The 19,252-nt window shown below is 49.7% G+C and overlaps 1 protein-coding gene across 2 annotated transcripts in view; it reads right to left on the bottom strand.

Annotated features, from left to right (window-relative positions):
• The window catches only part of COL6A2 (collagen type VI alpha 2 chain), a 28,489-nt gene extending 10,831 nt beyond the window's left edge, over positions 1-17,658 (bottom strand). For both annotated transcript variants that reach the window (XM_084524310.1, XM_084524311.1), the window contains exons 1-26: positions 17,457-17,658; positions 12,760-12,882; positions 11,250-11,848; positions 10,646-10,666; positions 9,934-9,999; positions 9,334-9,387; positions 9,179-9,223; positions 8,671-8,697; positions 8,101-8,127; positions 7,958-8,002; positions 6,903-6,956; positions 6,477-6,539; positions 6,228-6,290; positions 5,846-5,935; positions 4,979-5,041; positions 4,491-4,553; positions 4,169-4,231; positions 3,712-3,774; positions 3,232-3,282; positions 2,747-2,782; positions 2,329-2,391; positions 1,952-2,014; positions 1,652-1,687; positions 1,339-1,384; positions 829-981; positions 113-565 (exon numbers count right to left, since the gene is read on the bottom strand). In XM_084524310.1, coding sequence (XP_084380436.1) covers positions 113-565; positions 829-981; positions 1,339-1,384; positions 1,652-1,687; positions 1,952-2,014; positions 2,329-2,391; positions 2,747-2,782; positions 3,232-3,282; positions 3,712-3,774; positions 4,169-4,231; positions 4,491-4,553; positions 4,979-5,041; positions 5,846-5,935; positions 6,228-6,290; positions 6,477-6,539; positions 6,903-6,956; positions 7,958-8,002; positions 8,101-8,127; positions 8,671-8,697; positions 9,179-9,223; positions 9,334-9,387; positions 9,934-9,999; positions 10,646-10,666; positions 11,250-11,848; positions 12,760-12,853 — 2,401 coding nt within the window. In that variant the 5' untranslated portion in view covers positions 12,854-12,882; positions 17,457-17,658. The remainder of the gene's footprint in view (positions 1-112; positions 566-828; positions 982-1,338; positions 1,385-1,651; positions 1,688-1,951; positions 2,015-2,328; positions 2,392-2,746; positions 2,783-3,231; positions 3,283-3,711; positions 3,775-4,168; positions 4,232-4,490; positions 4,554-4,978; positions 5,042-5,845; positions 5,936-6,227; positions 6,291-6,476; positions 6,540-6,902; positions 6,957-7,957; positions 8,003-8,100; positions 8,128-8,670; positions 8,698-9,178; positions 9,224-9,333; positions 9,388-9,933; positions 10,000-10,645; positions 10,667-11,249; positions 11,849-12,759; positions 12,883-17,456) is intronic.
• Between the last annotated feature and the right edge of the window lie 1,594 nt (positions 17,659-19,252).

Genomic DNA, 19,252 nt, shown 5'->3' with positions numbered 1-19,252 from the left:
CCACCCACCATGAATGACCCAACTTGTGAGTTGGGACCTGCTGGGAAACAGTGGCTGCAAATCCCATTGCTAGAAAACTCCAGTTCCCATAAGTGCTAGGACAGGTACTGACCTGGGCAAAGCATGTCCTCCATCTTGTCAATGAATTCCTCTGCCACCAGGTCTGAGAAGAGCCTCATCTTCTGGACTCGCTGGGGTTCATTGCAGGCAATGGAGACCAGGGTCTCGCTCTGTTCTGGCTGATCAAATATGTCTCCAATGCCAATGGTATTGACGAGCACATCCCTGCCACAAAGAGCTCCTAGGTTCTTGTCATCATCACGAGGGTCATAGCGCCCATCTGTGATCACCACAGCAAACACTTGGGCTTTCTCTCGACGGCTTTCTTTGATGAGCTTGTTGTAGGCAAACTGCAGGGCAGAAGGTGTCCAGGTGCCTCCAGCAATCCACTCCAGACGCTTCACTGCTTCCTTGAAGCTTGACAGTGAATTGATGCGCTCATCATCAAGCTTGATGGCTTCAAAGGTCCCCTCGTGACTGTACTGCACCACTCCAACACGGGCACCTGCCAATGAAGCGTCAACATTGCTTGGCTTTGGAATGAAAAGTGGAGAAAGTCAGCAAACTTTCATATTAGCAAATAACTGCTCAGTTGGCCTACAAAGCTGGAAAGAGAAGCGCAGAAGCTGTTGTGAAAATGCTGAGCATATAGATGCAGACTAGGGCAGCTACAGATAAATATGTAAATACGGAAGCTGGAGCGATCCAAGACCCTGATCCCGGGGCCCCCTTCTGCCACTCCCCACCACACACACATGCACTCCAGACCTGTCTCCGACTTAGGATCCTTGGCAAGAGAGCCCAGCCGGCTGACCACGTTGACAACAAAATTTTTCTCCAGGGTGAAGTTGGTGTAACCAATACTCTCTGAGCTGTCTATGACGAACATGATATCCAGGGCACCGCAGCGCTTCTCACAGTCTGGGGAGAGGGACAGAAGGAGGAAATCACAAAGGTCAGCAATGGTGCAAATGAGCCGCTATGGCAGAAGAGACCATCTATGAGAAGATGGAGACATTTAATATCAAACCAGCCATCCACAGGGTCTATGGTGCTGCCTGCAGCTGACAGCATAGGGATTTTACATGCATCTTTCTGTCAAGACATAGCAAAAGAAACCTTTTTAACCTATTTTGGGACATAAGTCCAGCTTCCCCTGCATGCCTCTGAGGGCAAAAAGGCAGTGTTTCTAGCCAGCCCCTTTCACCATCTATCGAATTGTTGTCCCTCTGCCCAACAACGGCTCTCAGCTCTGAAGAAAGGGAACAGTCCACTTACCACAGCACCCGCATGTCTCTCGCACATAGGTCATCACGTCGCAGTCCTGCCAGCAAAGGGGTGCAGGGTGAGTGCCTCCCTCCCTCCCAAAGGGAAAGGTTCCCAATTCCCTTCCCACCTGGCCACCCTCTCCCCTCTCTCCTTGGCCCCCATGAGAAGCTACAGGCCACCCTGTCTCTGCTCGTTGCACGGTGGCTCCCACACCAAGCAGCAGCAGGACTTGGTGCCCTGCTTCGTTCTCAGCCTGCACGTGGCAAAACCGAGGCTGCTAAGGGTGGAAGAGCACCCGGGGGTGCAGAGATTTCCTACTTACAGTCAGGCCAGGATCTCCTGGTGGGCCAGGGGTCCCCTGTAGGAAGAGCACAAGGATTTCAGGCACAGTTTTTGGGAACTAGACATCAGCACCATCAAAAACTTGGCTTTGTGCAGAGGTCAGCCATAGGAAGGGTAGGAAAGCCTCTCTTGGAGCCAGAAGACACCCCCTCCAGCAAGTCCTACTGGGGGGAGAGCTGCTGGGGCCCCCTGGGCTTTAGAGCTGCATGGGAGTGAGAGGAGAGGGGAAGGGAGAAGGGTGCCGGAGCAGATGCTCAGGCATGACGGCACTGTACTTTACCTCTGGGCCTGCTTCACCAGTTGGGCCTCGAGATCCAGGTTCACCTGCTGGGCCAGGATCACCCTGGGAGAGAAACGGAGAAGGGTTGAGTGTTTTCTTGGCAAGGCTGGTGATAGGGGCTCCTCCCGAGCCACTCGTCAGGGCACAGCCCTGCTAGCTATGGTCACCAGCCTGCCACTGCTGAGCTTGGAGCCAGGGGAATATCTCCAGCATGTGGCTTCGTTGGTCATGTAGGAGAGAGCAAAGCGTGCATGCTGGCAGCATGCAGCACTGACACAGGACGTGGCTCCTTGCCACGTGTCTCAAGCATCCATTAATCTCACACACTCAGGGCATGCACAAGCAGGTGTGCACTGGTGACACAGAGGTCTGCTTACCGGTTCCCCCTTCTCTCCTTTTGTCCCTTGAGCTCCTTTTGGTCCAAGCTCACCCCTTCCTCCCTGTTTGGAGAAGGGAAAAACAGATGCATCAGAGCACATATGGATGCACTCAGACAGCACAACTGCTGCGAACCCATCATAAACACAGGCCTGCCTGGCCCAGAGGAGCACCCTTTGAACCAGCAGCTCTGTACAGAGCAAATAAATGATGTTTACACAGGCATTAACTGAAGAATAAGGAAGTTTTGCAAAACATATTTCACATTGTTTCCACAGGAGACAAGCTTGGACGATACACCCAGGCTCTGCAGCTGCAGGTTCTGCAGGAAGACCATCTCCTCAGCCACTCACCCCACGGGCTGGGACGCAACTACTCAGCATTTGGGTCAGGACAAAAGAAATCAAACGCACTCACCTTGGGCCCTGGCTGACCCTTCTCACCCTTGTCACCCTGTGAGGGAAGAGGAATGGATGGGTCAGAAAGAACGGGCTTCACATTTACACCTGAAGTCTGTGATGAGGGGCACAAAGCTAAACAGTAGGCATAACATAGGAGTGGTGGTTGGGGTGGTGGGCACAGCCACCTCCATGTCACTGTGGTCACCTTGGGGTCCCCAGTGCCCCCAATGAGAGGCTGAGGGATCTGTGGCCAGGTTCAACCCCTGTGGAGCAAAGGAAGGATCTCCCTAACACGGGGGTCAGGACTGGGGACAAGGATGGGATGCTGGAACTGGCACTGAAATGCCGCTTCCTCACCCCCCTTCACTTCACTTTCTTGTGGCCCTCAGTTTTCTTCCTCCTTCCCCCAGGCTGCTCAATTCTGATGTTATCCTCCACTGAAACAGGCTTCCTCCAATGCTGCTGCAGTGTGCCTGTCTTCACTGGACAAAGCATACATACCTGTGGTCCTCTGGGTCCAGGGTAGCTAAAGCCAGGCCTGCCTCTGTCACCCTTTGGTTAAATAAAGAGAAAGATCTGTCAGAATTCAAACTTGAGTTACAAACCCTAGCAATGCTGGTGAGACCAGAGCCATTTTCATCCCCTCCCTGGGGAGAAACACCCCCAGGAGCCATCACTTCTGTTCTTGCTCCTGAAACAATGGGAATGGCTGTCCAGAGGGCATGGGGTTCTGGGGCCATGACATGCCCTGGAGCAACCCTGAATCTGTGGAGGGTGAGGGATACAATCAGAGCTGCTTTGGTTGGAGCAAGACCTAAGTCACTGTCCACAGGGAGGCTCAGGATCAAGCCTTCCTGTTTCTGAGACACATATGTAGGTCAGCAAATTTCTGCAGCAGAAACCGTCTTAAAAAAAAAAAAAAAAAAAAAGACCACACAAAGATACTCCTTCAAATACTCAAGTTGCATTCAGGGACTTTACCTTTGGTCCTGGTGGTCCAGCGTCTCCTCTTGGGCCCAAGTCTCCAGGGTCCCCACGTGATCCCTGCAGGGCAGAGTTGGGGAGAGTGGGTGAGGACATTTCCTGCAGCTCCTTGCCTGCACCAGGGACCACGCTGGGGAAATGGGCTGCTAAGGCGATGTGAGGTGACCTCCCCCCATCTTCCCCAGCTGTATGATCCTCTCCAGTGCAGTTATTATGGGGAGATCCTGAAGCGTTTCTCAGCTCAGCTCAGAAAGCAGGGGCTCCTGGGTCCTGCAATTTCTCCTTGCCCCCACTAAGGACTAGCTGGGAGCCCCTGGGCCAGTTTTAGAGCCTCCCCGAGGACAGGTCATGCAGGCATCCCTCAGAGGGGATAATGCAGCCAGCTTATGTTGGCAAGGCCAGCTGTCACTGCAGAGGGAGGGCACGGTCACACGGATGCCCTGGAATGACTTACCGTCTTGCCTGGCTCTCCCACAACACCTGAAGGGCCTCGAGGTCCTGCCAGTCCTTGGTCTCCCTATAAAGCAAAGCAAGAAGCAAGGGGTGAGAATACATAGGAGCAGGTACAGGCAGACCCCTCTGAGTGGTGCACCAGGCTTTGGCACCTCTGGAGGCAGCAGTGTCCTGGCCTCCTATCTGCAGCTCTCACTGCACACAGCCCATCTTGCTCCTTTTGCCAGGGATGTGTGTGAGGAGCAAAGCCTGGCGAGCTGCCTTGACTGGCAGCAGCACTCTCCCTCCCTCCTGTCTATCGTGAACCCTTGCTCTGTGCTTACCCTTGCTCCTTTGCTTCCAACCTCACCGGGCAGGCCACGAGGACCCTCTAGACCAGGATCTCCCTGTGAGGAAGATAAAGATATTCCTTGTCAGGCATGTCTCCAGCTCTGTCTATATGTGTGGCAGTCCTCTCTGGAGCGAGGAGGCATAACACTGTTCTCAGATCTGTTGCTTCTTGGCTCAAGAAGCAGCATCAGGGCAGTGTGCTCTCTGAACGTGACTCTCAGGCAGCTTTACTGCCCTTCATCCCCACTAATCTCTGGATCAAGTCCTGGAAGTGGAGGCCATATATGCTGGTTTTGTGGGTGATTGTCACAGCTCCTTAAAGGCAGAGCAGGCAGAAGGCACAGCAGGAGCAGAGCCCACTGGTACCTTCAATTCCCAGTTCTGGCTTTGCGCATTCATGTCTGGGCAGTAGAGCATCATGTGTGTCAGTCCTCTGCATATTGGGCTCATTTGCAATGGTCTAGGCAGTTGCTTTACTCACTCTTTCTCCCTTGGTCCCTGGGCTGCCTTTGCTGCCCTTCGTCCCTGGATCTCCACGCCGACCCTTGGAAAACACAGAAAGAGGTCACATAAACAGGATGTCAACATGGATTCCAGCTGAAGTGACACTTGGCTGCCCTGCCTTCTCCCTCCTGACCCAAGAGACACCTCCCTGTCCCCTTAAACAGCCTGTACCTGGCAGCAGGGCAGCAGGGTTGCCCATGATGGCACTGCTTGGGGGAGTCTTGCCTTTGGATTTTAGGAAGCCACATCCAGACTATTCTTCCAGAAGGGTGGTCACCACAGTGACCACAAACACTCATGGTTCATTCCCTCAAGATTAAATGCTCTGCTTTACTTCCAGCTCATCTGGCTGCGCTTCCCCCTCTGGATGTTGCACAAGGACTCAAGCTGATCTACACCCTCTGGGCTCTGCCATGTGGTGCTGGTGGAGCCGTGCTGTTATGCTGTTTAAGCTCCTTGCCAGATAGAGACCACACGGTGCCAACTGCCAGGACAAACTCAGAGGTTATTTCCCCATGTGCAGACTGGGATGAGCTCCTCACACTGGGGTTTATCAGGAGTGGCAGACAAGGCCATCAGCATCTGCATGACTTTTGGGATGCAGAAAGCAGGGCAGGCAGGCTAAATGAGGTAGTTTTTCAGCCTCATGGCTCAGACATCATAGAGATAGGTTTCTGTTTCCTTTCCTGTGGTGGTTCCGCTCGAGTGGGCAGCTGAGCTCCACCACAATGACTCTCTCACTCCCGTTCCTCTTTGAGGAGGATGACCTGTCCAGCACTCATTCATGAACCTGGGTCAGGTTTCACAGCATGCCCACTTTCCAGGGAGCTATTCAGGCACTTACAGGCTCTCCTTTGGGTCCTAGGGGTCCTGGTTCACCTCTTCCTCCTTTGATTCCAGCAGGTCCTTGAGCTCCAGGGTTGCCTGGAATTCCCTGGAAGAAGAAAAAGAAATAGGATTTGTCAGAAGAGAGGTCAAGGTGCACACTATAGCCTTTCTACCTGGGAAGATGGGAAGAGGAGCACAGATGCAGAGCTAGAAAGGTAAATCCTTTTAACTCCTTGTGCTTTCCCAGTGCTGGTGGCTAGTTTGCAGAATCATCCGGGTGCACTTGTATTCGGGCCACAGATGTCCCATGACCAGCAGCTGCTGCTTCTCTTGCTCCATGCCACATGGAGCAGTCCCTAGGAGGACACAGGAGACACACGAGTGCTGTGTGAACCTACCGGGCTCCCTTTTTCTCCTGGAGGTCCTGGGGGTCCACTGCGGCCAGGCCGACCAGGATCTCCCTGAAACAAGAGAGCAATGGTCATTGGCTCCTGCATCCAGTGATGGGATCCAAAAGCCAGGCAGTCAGAACCCATCTACTCCATGAGTATTGAAGGATTTAAGAGTAAATACAGGCAGTGGTGTGTAGCTGTTGCCACTGGTGGTCTTTGTCCATACTCTCTGCTGGCCATTCAGAGTACTTGTACCTTTATGCCTTCATCTCCTCTTTCACCTTGGTCTCCTGCATCTCCTGGGTAGCCATCAGGGCCCTAGGGAGAAAAGGGACAAAGAACCATACATACAGTGGCAACACTGTGCATTTTCTCTGCAGAACAAACCAACTCACTGGTAAAGTCATTCTCTAGAGACTGAAACTCAGTTTTTGCTTGCTGCTAGCGCTGATGAGGGGAGCAGCTGCTCCTCTGTATATGGAGAGGAAAGATTCCAGCTTTCCTGCCCATGGAAAGGAGGCACAAAAAAGGCAGGCCTGGGGATCCCAGACCTGGGATCACATCATGCAATAGGTAGGAAAATGGGGCAGTAACCTCTTGTTAGTCATATCTTCCTGCCTGTGCAGCTAGAGCTAGGGCTGCACGCTTGATGTGCTGAACAAAAGAACAAAGCATCCCTACCTTGTCACCACGGTCTCCCTTGCAGCCTGGTGGTCCAATTCGACCCAGCTTGCCCTGGAGAAATAGCATTCAAAAGAAAAAGACAGAAAAGCTGTAAGTGTCTGCAGGGAAAACACAGCTTTTTCCTGTTAACAGTTAGTAATTTTTAACATCACTAGCTGGCCATACCTGAGATCAGTTACAGAATAAATAGTAAGAGTATTCCTTAATTCCTTAAGTAGGAGTGTTGCTGTGGTGTGCAGAAATAAGTGGAGAAGGAGAAAAGTGTGGGGGCTTTAGAAAGTCTTGAGTGTTGTCCTGGGCTCCTCCTGCAGACGTGTTAAGCTTCGGTTTTACAGCCTCAGCAGGCGTGTTAGAAGTGGGGAGACCTGATATGATCTCACAGATGTACTTGTTGAGGATGTAAGATAATGTACAGAGAAAGACCAATGTGCTGGCCTGTGAGCAAAGCCAGCTGAAACTGTATAAATTTAGGCTAGCCTGTTCTGGTACATTTGCATAGCATGTAAATATGGGGTAGGTCATATCCCTCTGCACTCACCTGAGAGGGGACAGAGGATTTCAGGGATTTTGTTATGAGGTACTTGAATGCAGCTTTAGGGCTTTAACATTAAGAACAAACATTAGCTCAGAGAGAAAATTTCAGATTCTTTGAGGAACTGCCTTAGAAACCAAATTTCTGCAAACATTTCTGTGCAAATGTCCTGTAGGGGTCACTAACACTCAAGATGAGCTATCCACACCCAGATCATCCTGCAGCTGGAGGGCACCCTGTGTTATACATGTACATGTATATCGAGTTCCTGCAGACAGCTTTCTGACTAAGGGATAGCACTCCTGTGACCTGAATGAATGCATCTCCAGCTAGCTCAAATATTTCTACAGGACATGCAGAATAACGTGCAAATCAGTTTTTAGAAACCTCAGTCAGACTGGTATGGAAGGAGCCAAAAACCAAGTGTGGGGGGTGAGAGGAAAGGAACAACCTGTGGGGACAAAGGGACGTAAACAAATAAAACAGCTGTGGTGTTACTGGGTGCACTCCATGCTCTTACCTTCTGTCCATCGGTGCCGTTCCTGCCTGCCAAGCCAGCTGCTCCCTAAGATCAGGGGGAGAAAAGAGGGATCAGGGATGTGTTGACACACTCAAGGGTTTGTAGATGGAACAACGTGCAAGTTAGAAAAGGTACTCTCTTACCCTCCGTCCATCGGATCCAATCTCACCCTAGGGACAGAAGAGGACAGGAGTCAGCCACGCTCGCTCACCACACCAGCCCGTGCTCCCACAAGCCTTCCTTCCCTCCTTCAGATGCACAAGGACTGTGGATTCTCAGGCAGCATTTTCTGCAAATGACTCTGAAACCTCCTCATCTCTCCCTGGCCTCCCAGAAGTGGAAGCCAGGACCCCTTTCTCCCGGGAGCTGCTCCCCTCAGTCTCCAGACCCTCTTCTTGTGCCAAGTGCTGTATTTCCCTGGCCTCACAGGGAGAAGAGAGGTCTGCACCAGCTCAGGATCACCTGTGCCCGAGCGAGGAATCACTGGGTGCAGTCGCTCCTTCCACGCTGGAAGCAGGCTACCCCACTTCCCAAGAAGACAATTTCGCATCAGCATGTCACAGGACTCTGAGCAGTGCCTGAAATCCCTCCCCATTTCTTCAGCTACATACAACGGAGGTTGTTGTTCCCCCCATCACAGCTAAACTCTCCCTCTTTGCAGAAAAAGGTGCCCCCCAGTGCCCAGACATACCATGCAGGCTCTTCTTTCTCACCTTTTCTCCTTTCAGCCCTGGAACACCCTGGAGGAAGATAAAAAGGGAAGAGGGAAGATGCTTTGTTTAGTGCCTGTGATGAGCAGGAGCAAAGGCAGCAGGGCCGGTAGGCACGCAGGGCATCTCGGGTGGGAACGGGCAGGTGGAGGAGAGGAGCAGAGCTCCAACCAGCCCAGACCAACACGTGCCTACCGACAGGCAGCACAAGGATCCCAGTGCTGTTGATACTCTCCAGGGGGAAAGTCTAGCAATAATTCCTGGAGTCACACCAAATGCCAGAAGTAAAGCAGTTAGATTTAAAGCCCCTTAAAGGAGGCCACAGCGGCATTCAAGTGCACAGCTCGGGCTGGCTGGTGGGTGTTTTCTGCTTTCCCCAGGAGAGGGGATGTCAGGGAGTGACATAAAGGGAAGCAATGCCGAGCAGTGGGAAATTAGCCTGAGTCACCCCCTGCTTTACCAAGAATACAATGAATGCAAACCGCTCAGCTTCTGGCTATATGATTCTTACCTTGGGACCAGGGTATCCGATCGGACCTTCAATACCTGGGTCACCCTTAAGGAAAGAAGACACCAAGTGTTACCTCAAGCAAGGCACAGATGCAACCCCAGCTGGCACCAGGACTGCGCTCCTTACTGCGACGGAGGGGTAGTTTTACAACTCACCTGCTGTCCCTTCATACCAGGGGAGCCTGGTTCACCCATGCTTCCCTTTGCACCCTAAGGGAAAAACAAACCACAGGTCAGGACTTGGTGATGACTGGGGAAAAAAGTCAACTTCTGATAGCATCAGGTTCCTACAGAACTTGGGGCAGCTGCATGGGGGTGGGAAAACACAGCATGGCTCCACAGAGCTTGGAGCTCTGTTGGGGTGTGGGTAGAGTGAGACCCTGCATACAAGAGGGCTCTGCTGTGGACAGTGGGAGAATTGGAAACAATTTCTGCCTTGCTCTTCTTGTCTCTGCACAGCTTCTCAGGTGCTGAAGGTCCTTGCCTGAGGGCTGATGCTCGGATGTCTCTTTGCACGCATTGGTCCCTTGGCCCTGGCATGGACATGAGGAGACCCTGGTGCTGGCTGCGTGCTCCTTTCAGCGCGGCCCTGCAGTCTCCCAGGGTCAAGTCAGATGCTGGGCAACTATTTCCTATGTGGGAGCTCTATCTGAGGCCTGAGACCTGTCTGTGCCCACTTGAGGTGAGATCTAAAGGGCTCTGCAGTGTCTGCAATGGTCACTGGTATTATTCTTCTAACGGGTTAGAGTAACCTACCTTCTGCCCTCGGAATCCCTTGGGACCAGGAGGACCTGTGATCTCCAGGCAGCTCATCTTGTAGCACTGAAATACACCAAATTAAACACAAAGTGTAGCCTTCTGCTGCGCGTTCTCAGCCACCCAGAGCATGCACTCTCCACGCCTCTCCCCCTGACTGCAGCAATAAAAGCTACCACGGGCTCCAGCTGGGTCAGAGCTGAGGCAGCAAAAAGCATGTTGAAAAATTCTGCCCATGTGTTAGAAGTTGCCACAAGCACATTCATTACGGCTTTGGCTCTGGGTCCAAACTCAAAGAACAGGACTTGCTAAGTGTCAGCCATGGGGTTGTGGGCTTGCTCTTAGGAGCACCACTCTGCACACTCCTCTCCTGTCCACATGGCTGGGCAGGAACTCTAGCTTGCAGAACACCTATAAAACATGCCTTCAAGTACAACATAATGAAATGAGTCTCTTCAATAGACTTGTAGTCATTGCCATGAGGGAAATCACAGGTGAGGGGAAGGTAGAAGGTGAACAGTCCAGCATGCCATTTCAACTACTGGGTAAAGGGATGGGTCCCCATGCTCCACACCGGTCCCCAAGTGGGCAGAGCCCCGCTCCATGCAGCTCAATGCAAAATCAGGCCCGCTCCTTCGGGGTACAAGCTGGTCTTCATTAGCCAGCAAGGCAACTAAAACTATGAAATGGAATGCAGATGCTGCTCACTCACCTCGGCATAGGCTTCATGTTTCTGCAAAGGAGAAAACAGGATAAACAGAATCAGTTAAGGCAGTCAGCTCTGAGAGAACAACTGCATCAAACTCTTGGCAATGCATGTGATGGTTGATGGTAGGGGAAAGGAGGTGATTACAGTCCTATAGCTTTAAACATAGCCTAGGCAGAGTCCCCCATTGATAGAGCCTCACAAATGGGGCCCCAGGGACCATTCCAGCAGTGGGCAGGAGGCACAGGGAGCCTCACAGGTCCCAGTGCTGCCCCTTCCTCCATGTGCCCCCAGGTGGGGCATGGGTCTGGCTTGAGCAGCAGCCAGGGCTTGGATGGATCCTGCCTAGGGGAGCAGAGACACAAAACAAGGGGCCCTGGATAGGCATCTAGCCAGAGAAAACATACATGCTCAAACATACATGACCCCTTCGTGTTGAAAGGACATAAAAAAAGGAAGAGGAGCAAAATGATTTTCCCAGGTAGGGGAGCTCTCTAGAGCCTCACCATGAGGTGCCCCACCCCACCGACACCTCCACTCTTGTCACCCCTCTCTGGTGGATCCCCCATTACATTCTGCTCCTGGGGCAGCACAGGTCAGTGTCCCTCACCATCGCTTTGATTATCCTCTCAATAGTGTTCTCGTCGATGGTCAGGGCGTTCTTCTGTGTGATGCTGTAGTTGCTGCGGTACAGGTCGTGCGGCGGGCTGGCAATCTCCCGAAGTCCATGCTCATAGACATCCTCACTGGGGGCCACGACGAAGAGCTTGATCCCCATGTCACGCGCCCTCTCAGCTTGCATCTTCATCCCCCCACAGGGACTGCCAGTGACGTGGCCATCAGTGATGACCACCGCAAACTTCACATCACGGGCCGTCTGGGTCTGGAACTGCTGTGTCATGTTGGAGATAGCACAGTCTGTGAAGGTGCCCCGGCCAAGGTACTGAATAGCAGCCAGCTTGGTGAGGTATGTGTCTTTGCTTCTTGTTAAAGGGCTGTAAATTTCCACCACATCTGAGTAATGAAGTCCTCCAAACATCCAAGTGATGGAGACTTGGTTCTGGTAGACCTCATTCTCCAGTTTTTCAATGAACTGAGGGATGAACTGCTTTATTTGCTCCACAAGGCTCTGGATTGGCACAGTCTGCAGAGCAATACTCTCTGAGGTGTCAATGATGAAGTACACACTGATGGGGCAGTCCGTCTTTTCTGCATGGAGACAATTTTTCAGAATTTGTCACAGCAGTTTATGCAATGCTGCACCCCCTTCATTATTCCCCGGAAAGATGGACTGAGGAGATTAGAGCAGATAGAGTTGCGAAGAGAGCAAACATCAGCACAGGGCATGAGGTTCATCTTCCTCCAAGGGTGCTGCAACTCTAATCAGGAGTTATTTCTACCTAGACTGGAGGAAATGAGGACACTGAGGACTAAATGCCAGGTTTGAACTAAGAAGAGCAGGGACATGACTTTTACTCTCCTGGACTATAGATGAATGCCCTGCCCACTAAGTTGCTGTTGCTTTCTCTGGTTTAAAAACATTTTCAAAAGGATTATAGTGAGATATATAAGTGAGATATGGGAAAAAGCACAAGCCCCATCTACCGCTACCAGTATCTGTGTTCAGGTCAGAAGACTCCAATGTCAAGGACTTCAGATCTGCTTCTTACTGAATCAACCTTGAAAACTTTTTTTTTTTTTTTTTTTTGCAAATGTCTGTCTGGATGTCTAAATCATCTCTTCCACATTGCAGCTAGGAAGTGCTGAAATTGCAAAATTCAAAATGGGCTGTTTTCTGACATTAGAGATGTATCTGAGTTCTGAAGACTCATCGGTATTTAGCACTGCATCGGCTGGGAGCAGCCACCACTGGCAGAGCTCAGCTCTTCTACTTCTGCACTGCACTCAAGATCAGAAATGGGAGTTTCAGTGCAGGACAGGGTTCCCTACAGAAAGACAGATGACTGTTCCAGGGTGCTGCCCAGGTGTGCAAAAGGGGCAGGAGAAGTATAATGTGCCAATGTAAGTTCCTTGTGAGAAGGCTCTACAGCTGAGCATGGCTGTTGCTTTAAGATTGCTGCCTACAAAGGAGATGGACACCCAAATTATTCAGTTAATACCTGTACAGGAGGCAACAGGCTCCTCTTCCAACTGAGCATGGAGAGAAACTAGAGCCAAACAAAGAAGAGTGGAAAAAAAGGCTTGTCGGAACATCTCAGCAGTTCCTCTGGGTGTTTAGATGCCTGCAGGAAAACAAGTTACATGTTAAAGACAATACACCAACTCCTAGCTCTGACAGAAAGACATAAAGCCAGACAATGCTTACTGTTAACTCTGTGTGAAAAATATGACCTCTCCATCACCGTAATGCATCACTGGGCCCCTTACTATAGATATTTATACGGACTTGAAAGCTAAGCAATTCAGATATTTGCTGGTGCAAACAGTGCAAATGATTTAGAAATGCTTGGCCTTCTCTGTCTAAGGGAAAAGATCAGGTGGTGGAACTGCTGACTGTGTTGGGATCTTCTGATTTCATAGTTCCTATCCTGTCACCCTGCGGGTGTAACCATCCACACTTTCTTCATCTATTCAGCCAGACCACAAGTGAAGGCACGCAGCAGGTCCTTTCCATTTCCAACTTGTCATGTGAGTGTGGTGATGCCTGAGTATACCAAAAGGGTACAAAATCCCTCTCTTTGAACCCATGGACAAAGGAGTGAATAAACAAGCATTAGAAGGAAAACACAGCTTCAGCATTCAACACATTGCTGGGCCTCTGAAGTCCAACTGCACATGGGAATATGTTTTTTGTAGGGTTACAATAACCTAAGCAGCAGCAAAGTTGGAGATCTAGTCTGAAAAGTTCTTGGGAATGTATATAGGTGTTCAGAGGAGCCAAGGGTTTGAAATGACATTCACAGAGAAAATACAAGTGACAGTAATCGACAGGAAGGAACATGGTGGAACAGTCAATGCTCAGCTTTATGTCTAGAGGACAATTGTACTGATTATCATGTCAGCTTCACAGTACACAGACCAGACACCTATTTTTCTGCTTTTTTGCTTCGCTGCTGACTTAGTTGCATGGAAAACAGCATTACCTGATGACTACAGTTAGCTCAGCATCCCTGGCAGTTCCTTAGCTCTCTCCATGTGGCTAGTCAGCAGTTATTCTCTGGTTGGACACACTCCATCCTAGTTTACAGAATCATATGATTCCGCAATCTTGTTTATACTGGAAAGACTAGTTACTATCAGTGCCACCAGTATCCTTACAATACAGACAGCCTTCCTCCTTGCTAAGGCTCGTGCTAAGGCTTATGCTAACAAGCCTGCAAGAGCCATTGCTGAGGCTGGATTTTAGACTGGGGAAGAAGACACTTCCTTGCTCTTTGGAGAGCTCCTGGAGAGGGGACAAGAAGCACAGATATAAGGAGTACCTTATAGCTTCAAGGAGTACCAACTTGAGGTGCTTCACAGACATAGATAAGAAAAACCCTCTGATGGTAAGGGACCTCTCATGTGCCTCCAGCTTAGCACCTAAATGTCTCTGTCAATAATTTTGGCCATGTGTCCTTCTCCTTTCCCTCAAGAGAGGTTACAAAGCTGTTTCCAAAGAGACCCAGCTGTGGCCTCATAAAGTCCACATTTAGGTCAGCGTAGCTTGGTTTTCATTGTGCTGCATGGAACAGAATAGGTATTGTAACGATAAAATACTTTAATGCTAAGGGGGTATTTTAATAAGATCAAGCTTTCTCTCTCTAAGTTTACTACAGGCCTTCTGCATCCTGTTCGTTCCCCACAAAGCAGAGCTTCAGGAGGTCCTGATCCCTTGGAAGACATGATATGGCTTCAGACAGCACCATTTTAGAGCCAGTCTTCAGTGACTGCTCAGGAAGCTGGAGACGACAGCTTTTGGAGAGGCTGGGAGTACTGGAGGCTTTGGCCAAGTGTCTGACTCACGGATCACAGCACCCTGGGTTTAACCACCTCCCTTCCTCCTGCCATGTGTGCGTGGGTGAGAAAGGCTCCGTGCAGAAGAGCTGCTCTGCAGGCAGGACCATGTAGCTGGAGGGTGCAGCTAAATTGCATGGACAACCAGGCCTAGCTCTGGCACAGGGCTGCCTGTGCCCACAGCCCTTGGGACTTTGGACTGCATCCATGAAGCACTGTAGCCTTTGCCTCTACACAGAGATGTGAGGCAGAAAAACTGTAGCTCAAAGCACCAGGCACACTTCACTCCTTTGTCATCCTGTAGCACACAGTCTCCTTTATTCTGCTCCATCGCGTGCAGGCTCCTTCTTAGGGACCACAGCCCTTCACCCACAGCATGTGCTGCCCTGCCCAACATCCCAGTGCCTCCAGCTACCCCTGTGGCTCTCCTTCTTGCCTTGCCCACATGAGGGCCAGGCACAGCTCAGCAGTGCCAGCTGCTGTGTGTGAACAGAGGACAGGGGCTGCGGCATGCTCCATCCTTCCCCACCCAGTGATCCCAGTGACTGGGAGCATGTGGGCAAGGCTGCTACAGCCTCTCTCCCCATCTGAAGGGTCTCTAGAACTGGGGTAGGGAATGCTGCTTATTCTGTCCTGCGTGCTATCAGGGTGGTTCTGCTGCAAATCCTGTAATATTTGACATTTTCCTCAAAGCCCCGCCTCCTGTTGTGAAATGCTTGGACGGGAATCTCAGATTTCACATTTTCTGGACGTTGAAGAAAAATTTTGAACATTGAAAAAAAAAAAAAGATCATGCAAATTGGGAGCTCCTTATGCCTGAATACTTGGTTCTGGCCATGCTCTTCCTCCTTGACTTCCTTTCTCTCTCTGCCAGAGTAGGACCACGACATTGTAGGAGCACGTCCTTACAAGGATTTCTCTTGAAATCTTCTTCTGACAGTATTTGTATTGTTAAGTGATGCATCACTTTCCCCAGGAGAAAGAAAAACACGGGGAATCTTAAGCAATGGTTTGGGGTCATCTGAGCAGATTTTGAGGGCATTAGGCTGTGCTGCACCATCCTCCCTGCATTAGGGGCTGTGCTCCTACCTGTTACCTCTAGTGCTCAGCAGAAACAAACAAGGCCTTTGCTGCTCCCACATTCACGCTCCAGGAGACGTGGCTGTTACCAAGATCATTGCAAAAATATATGGAGTTATTTAGATAAAGCCCTGCAAGAATTGTGGTCTCGCATGAGGTCCTGAGTTCTCTACTCGTGGGTTCCTCTTCTGACCCTGAGTAACTGAATCAAATGCAGCATTATGGCAAACAAATGACTTGCAATGACTTTTGAGTGTGCAAATTACTTTTTGCTTAGTTGCATGCCCACAGCAGATTATCAGACTGATCAGATATTAATGCTCTATAAAGGCCATCTCATGTGGCTGGCAGATCCATGGCCTGTCTTCTACACATTAAATTTTCTGAAGTTCCTCTTGGTGCATGGTGTATTTCTCCTTCAAAACCACAACACCTATTATAGCTGAGCAAATTTTCCCCATATTTACATGAATTTTGTTGCTCTACTCTAAGCTAACTCTGTCTGTCCGCAATGAGCTGGTTTATGGACACAGAAAGTGTTTTTCTCTCAAGGAAGGAAGAATTGTATTAATTATGTCATATGCAGAATTTAGGTTGAAACTGAACTTCTGCTTCAGTCCCAGTTTCTTTCACGACCATGATCAGTGGGCAGTGCCCGTGGTGTTATCCATACATGCAATGTGCAGGCAGCATTTTGCTCCTCTCGGATGTTCACTAAGTAAAATAAAACCAAAAGAAATGTGTCTCATTTGGAATAAACGCATTTGTCACAGTGTCCACTCAAATGAGTCCCACAGTTTTAGGGTCTCCTCTGCCATCAATTTGGAAGCTTTCCCCACAGCTGCAGGTAGTCTAAGCTCTTTTACAGCCCTCCTACTGCAATTACAGTGGGACATATACAAGAGAAAGCACACAGACAGGAGGCCAGCACCATAGGAAGGCTGGGAGGAGCCAGTCTCCACCCGGGTGTAAGAGCAGGCTCCTCTGCAGGACCGTCTTGGTGATTGCAGCCGCACCCGCAGCCACGACTGAACTGCTGGAGCTCCAGCTCTTGCAACCAGAACTGAGCACACAGCTCACTTTACAGTCCTTGTGCAGACCCCAACAACCACCAACATCCCCTTAGGTAGCAGACCAACGAAGCAAGCACAACACATGCATGCTCCAACTAGCTTGGGAGTAACTAACGTTCTCCTTCGGAACAGAGAGGAGCCTGTGCTGATGAAAACCACCATAACCGGGGGACACAGATCACAGGCTAGTCTAATCTGGAATCTGTATCTTTATCGCCGAATATCCAAAAATCAAGGAGGAGTCGTATCGCAGATCAGTTGCTCTGCTTCACAGCTGCAGAAAAATACCAAGCCGCTACCACTGCAGTCACTTCACTCAGCTGTAGTTGATGATTTCAACTAAATTGTCCCAGGGAAAATACTCAGTTCTACAGGTCCCCATAGAGCGATTTTCTAGACCTCTGGCCCTGGCTGCTGAGAGTCTGTGGCTCACAAGACCTGTACCTTGAATAAACTCCTGAATTGGAAAAGTGCCCGAGATATCCAAAAGTTGAAAGCCACATGGAAATAAGTATTGTTTTACAGCAGGTACTGTCTAAACACAATGTGTCTGAAAAATGAGTAGCTTGTTGGAGAGTCCCTGGGCAGCAGCAATTGCAGTGGAACCCAGAAGGGCATGGGCTTGGATTTCAGAAGCTCCGGTTTGCAGCTGGAAAACCGTCAGTAGCCATGCAAACGCTATAAAAGGAGAGGAAAATCCTGCCTACCTGGAAAACGGGTTCATCAAAATTTCTCCAAAAAGCCTCAGAAGTGTCAGCAAAAAGACTCCGCGGAACTGCTTGTATCAAGAAGGCTTCTGCATCCCTGGAGGGGAGGGGTTGCTCCCTGGTTTTGGGTGCCCGGGGTGTGTATGGTGAGGGGAGCAGAGAGGAGCAGCTGGGAGCAGCTGAGCCTCCTCCAGCCGAGTTCCTCTATTCCCTCTCAGGCAGGAAACTACCCTCTATATTCCTCCGCCTTCTAAACCGTGTCAGGCAGCCCCTCGTTTGCAGTAGCTGGAGATATCCACGGAGAGTCACTGTGGGTCTACCAACACCCCAGGACAGTCTCCTCCACCAATCTGCTGCTGGGGTGGGGTGAGGCCGCTTGTGTTTGGAGCTGAAGGAATTTTTTAAAACAAGCTAGAAGAGTCTCATTTTTCCATGATGAGAGTCCCCTTTTCATGGCTGGCATTGCTGCCCCACATACTTATACCATCAAATAGTGTTCCTCTTTTTTTCCCCTTCCTCCTCCTCTTCCCATCCTAGTAACGTGTCCTGAGTGGAACAAATAAGTCAAGAACATTTCAAAAAAGAGTAACTTGCATCTTACCCTTCGCAAATAGCCAAGACTTACTTAGAGACATCCAAGTCTCCATGTCTGCGTATTGCTTCTTTCTATTCATTCTTTTTTTTTTTTTTTTTTTTTTTTTTTTTTTTTTTTTAATTTCACGAGTAATTTTTTAGCTCTACTAAATGAAAGATGGGGGAAATATCCAACGAAAACAGGGAGAACAGTAAGGACTTCAAGGAACGTGGCCATTATCCTCTGAACCATGACTTTCTGTCTTCAAACTTTGAGCAACGTGAACCCACAATGGGGAAACCAAAGCTAACTCTCATTTACCTCTACTCCCATGTAGTGACAGAAGGGAAAGACTTGTCTCAGGAGATCTTCTCAGAGTAAGCTGCTAACCCACTAGTCCTCATCCACAGGAACAAGTTGCTCAGGAAACTCGATTGTGTTTGTGAAAAATATCTGAACAGTCAATTGAAAATAATAAACCTGATTCTGTGTAGCTGCTTGTGCTTAAAAAGGTACATTTCTGGAGTATCTTCTGTGTCAGCATCTTCATCAGGAAGACTCAAGCAATGCCTATAGGAACCACAGCCATAAGTGAGAATTGTGCATGCCACTTTCCCTGTTTGTCTCAAAGCACCTTGACACAATCATTGGATTCATTCTGGAATCATTCTGGAACAAAGGGACACTGAAGAATAAGCTTACCTGAGAAAAAAAAGACATTTCTTACAGATTCCTTGGAACACCAAAGAAGGATTTCATGGGCCATCCCATTCCAGGAAGCCTGCTGCAGCTCCAGATTGGAGGGCCAATTTCCCCTTTGAGCATCTTTAGTGAAGAGCAGGGTTCCAGCTGCTGTTAACAGTGGTTAACTGAATAGCACAGGAGGTGTCCAAGCAACGCATTCACCTTGCAGTAATCCAGTGCACATTGTGTATCATGCCATTTCTTTTCCTCATTTTGCTGCTGTGTCCAAGCTCTGTTGTGTCTGCAAGTACAAATCAATGTTGCTTCTTATCCATGAAATAATCCCAAGACTTAGAGTTAATCCTTCAAATCCTAGAAATATGTCTATTTCTAGGTGTATCTGTCCCTGCAGAAGCTCTTTCTTCAGCAAGAATGCCAAAAATGTAAAAAGGAGGCAGGCACAGGCACAGACCTCTGTACCTCCCTCTTCTTCCTCACTGACTTGTGGACATTGACTTTTGTGTGTAGTTCCTTGACC

The sequence above is a fragment of the Aythya ferina genome (genome assembly GCF_964211825.1).
Source record: "Aythya ferina genome assembly, chromosome: 6".
NCBI classification, from domain to species: Eukaryota; Metazoa; Chordata; class Aves; order Anseriformes; family Anatidae; genus Aythya; species Aythya ferina.
This window is presented reverse-complemented; position numbering and strand designations above follow the sequence as displayed.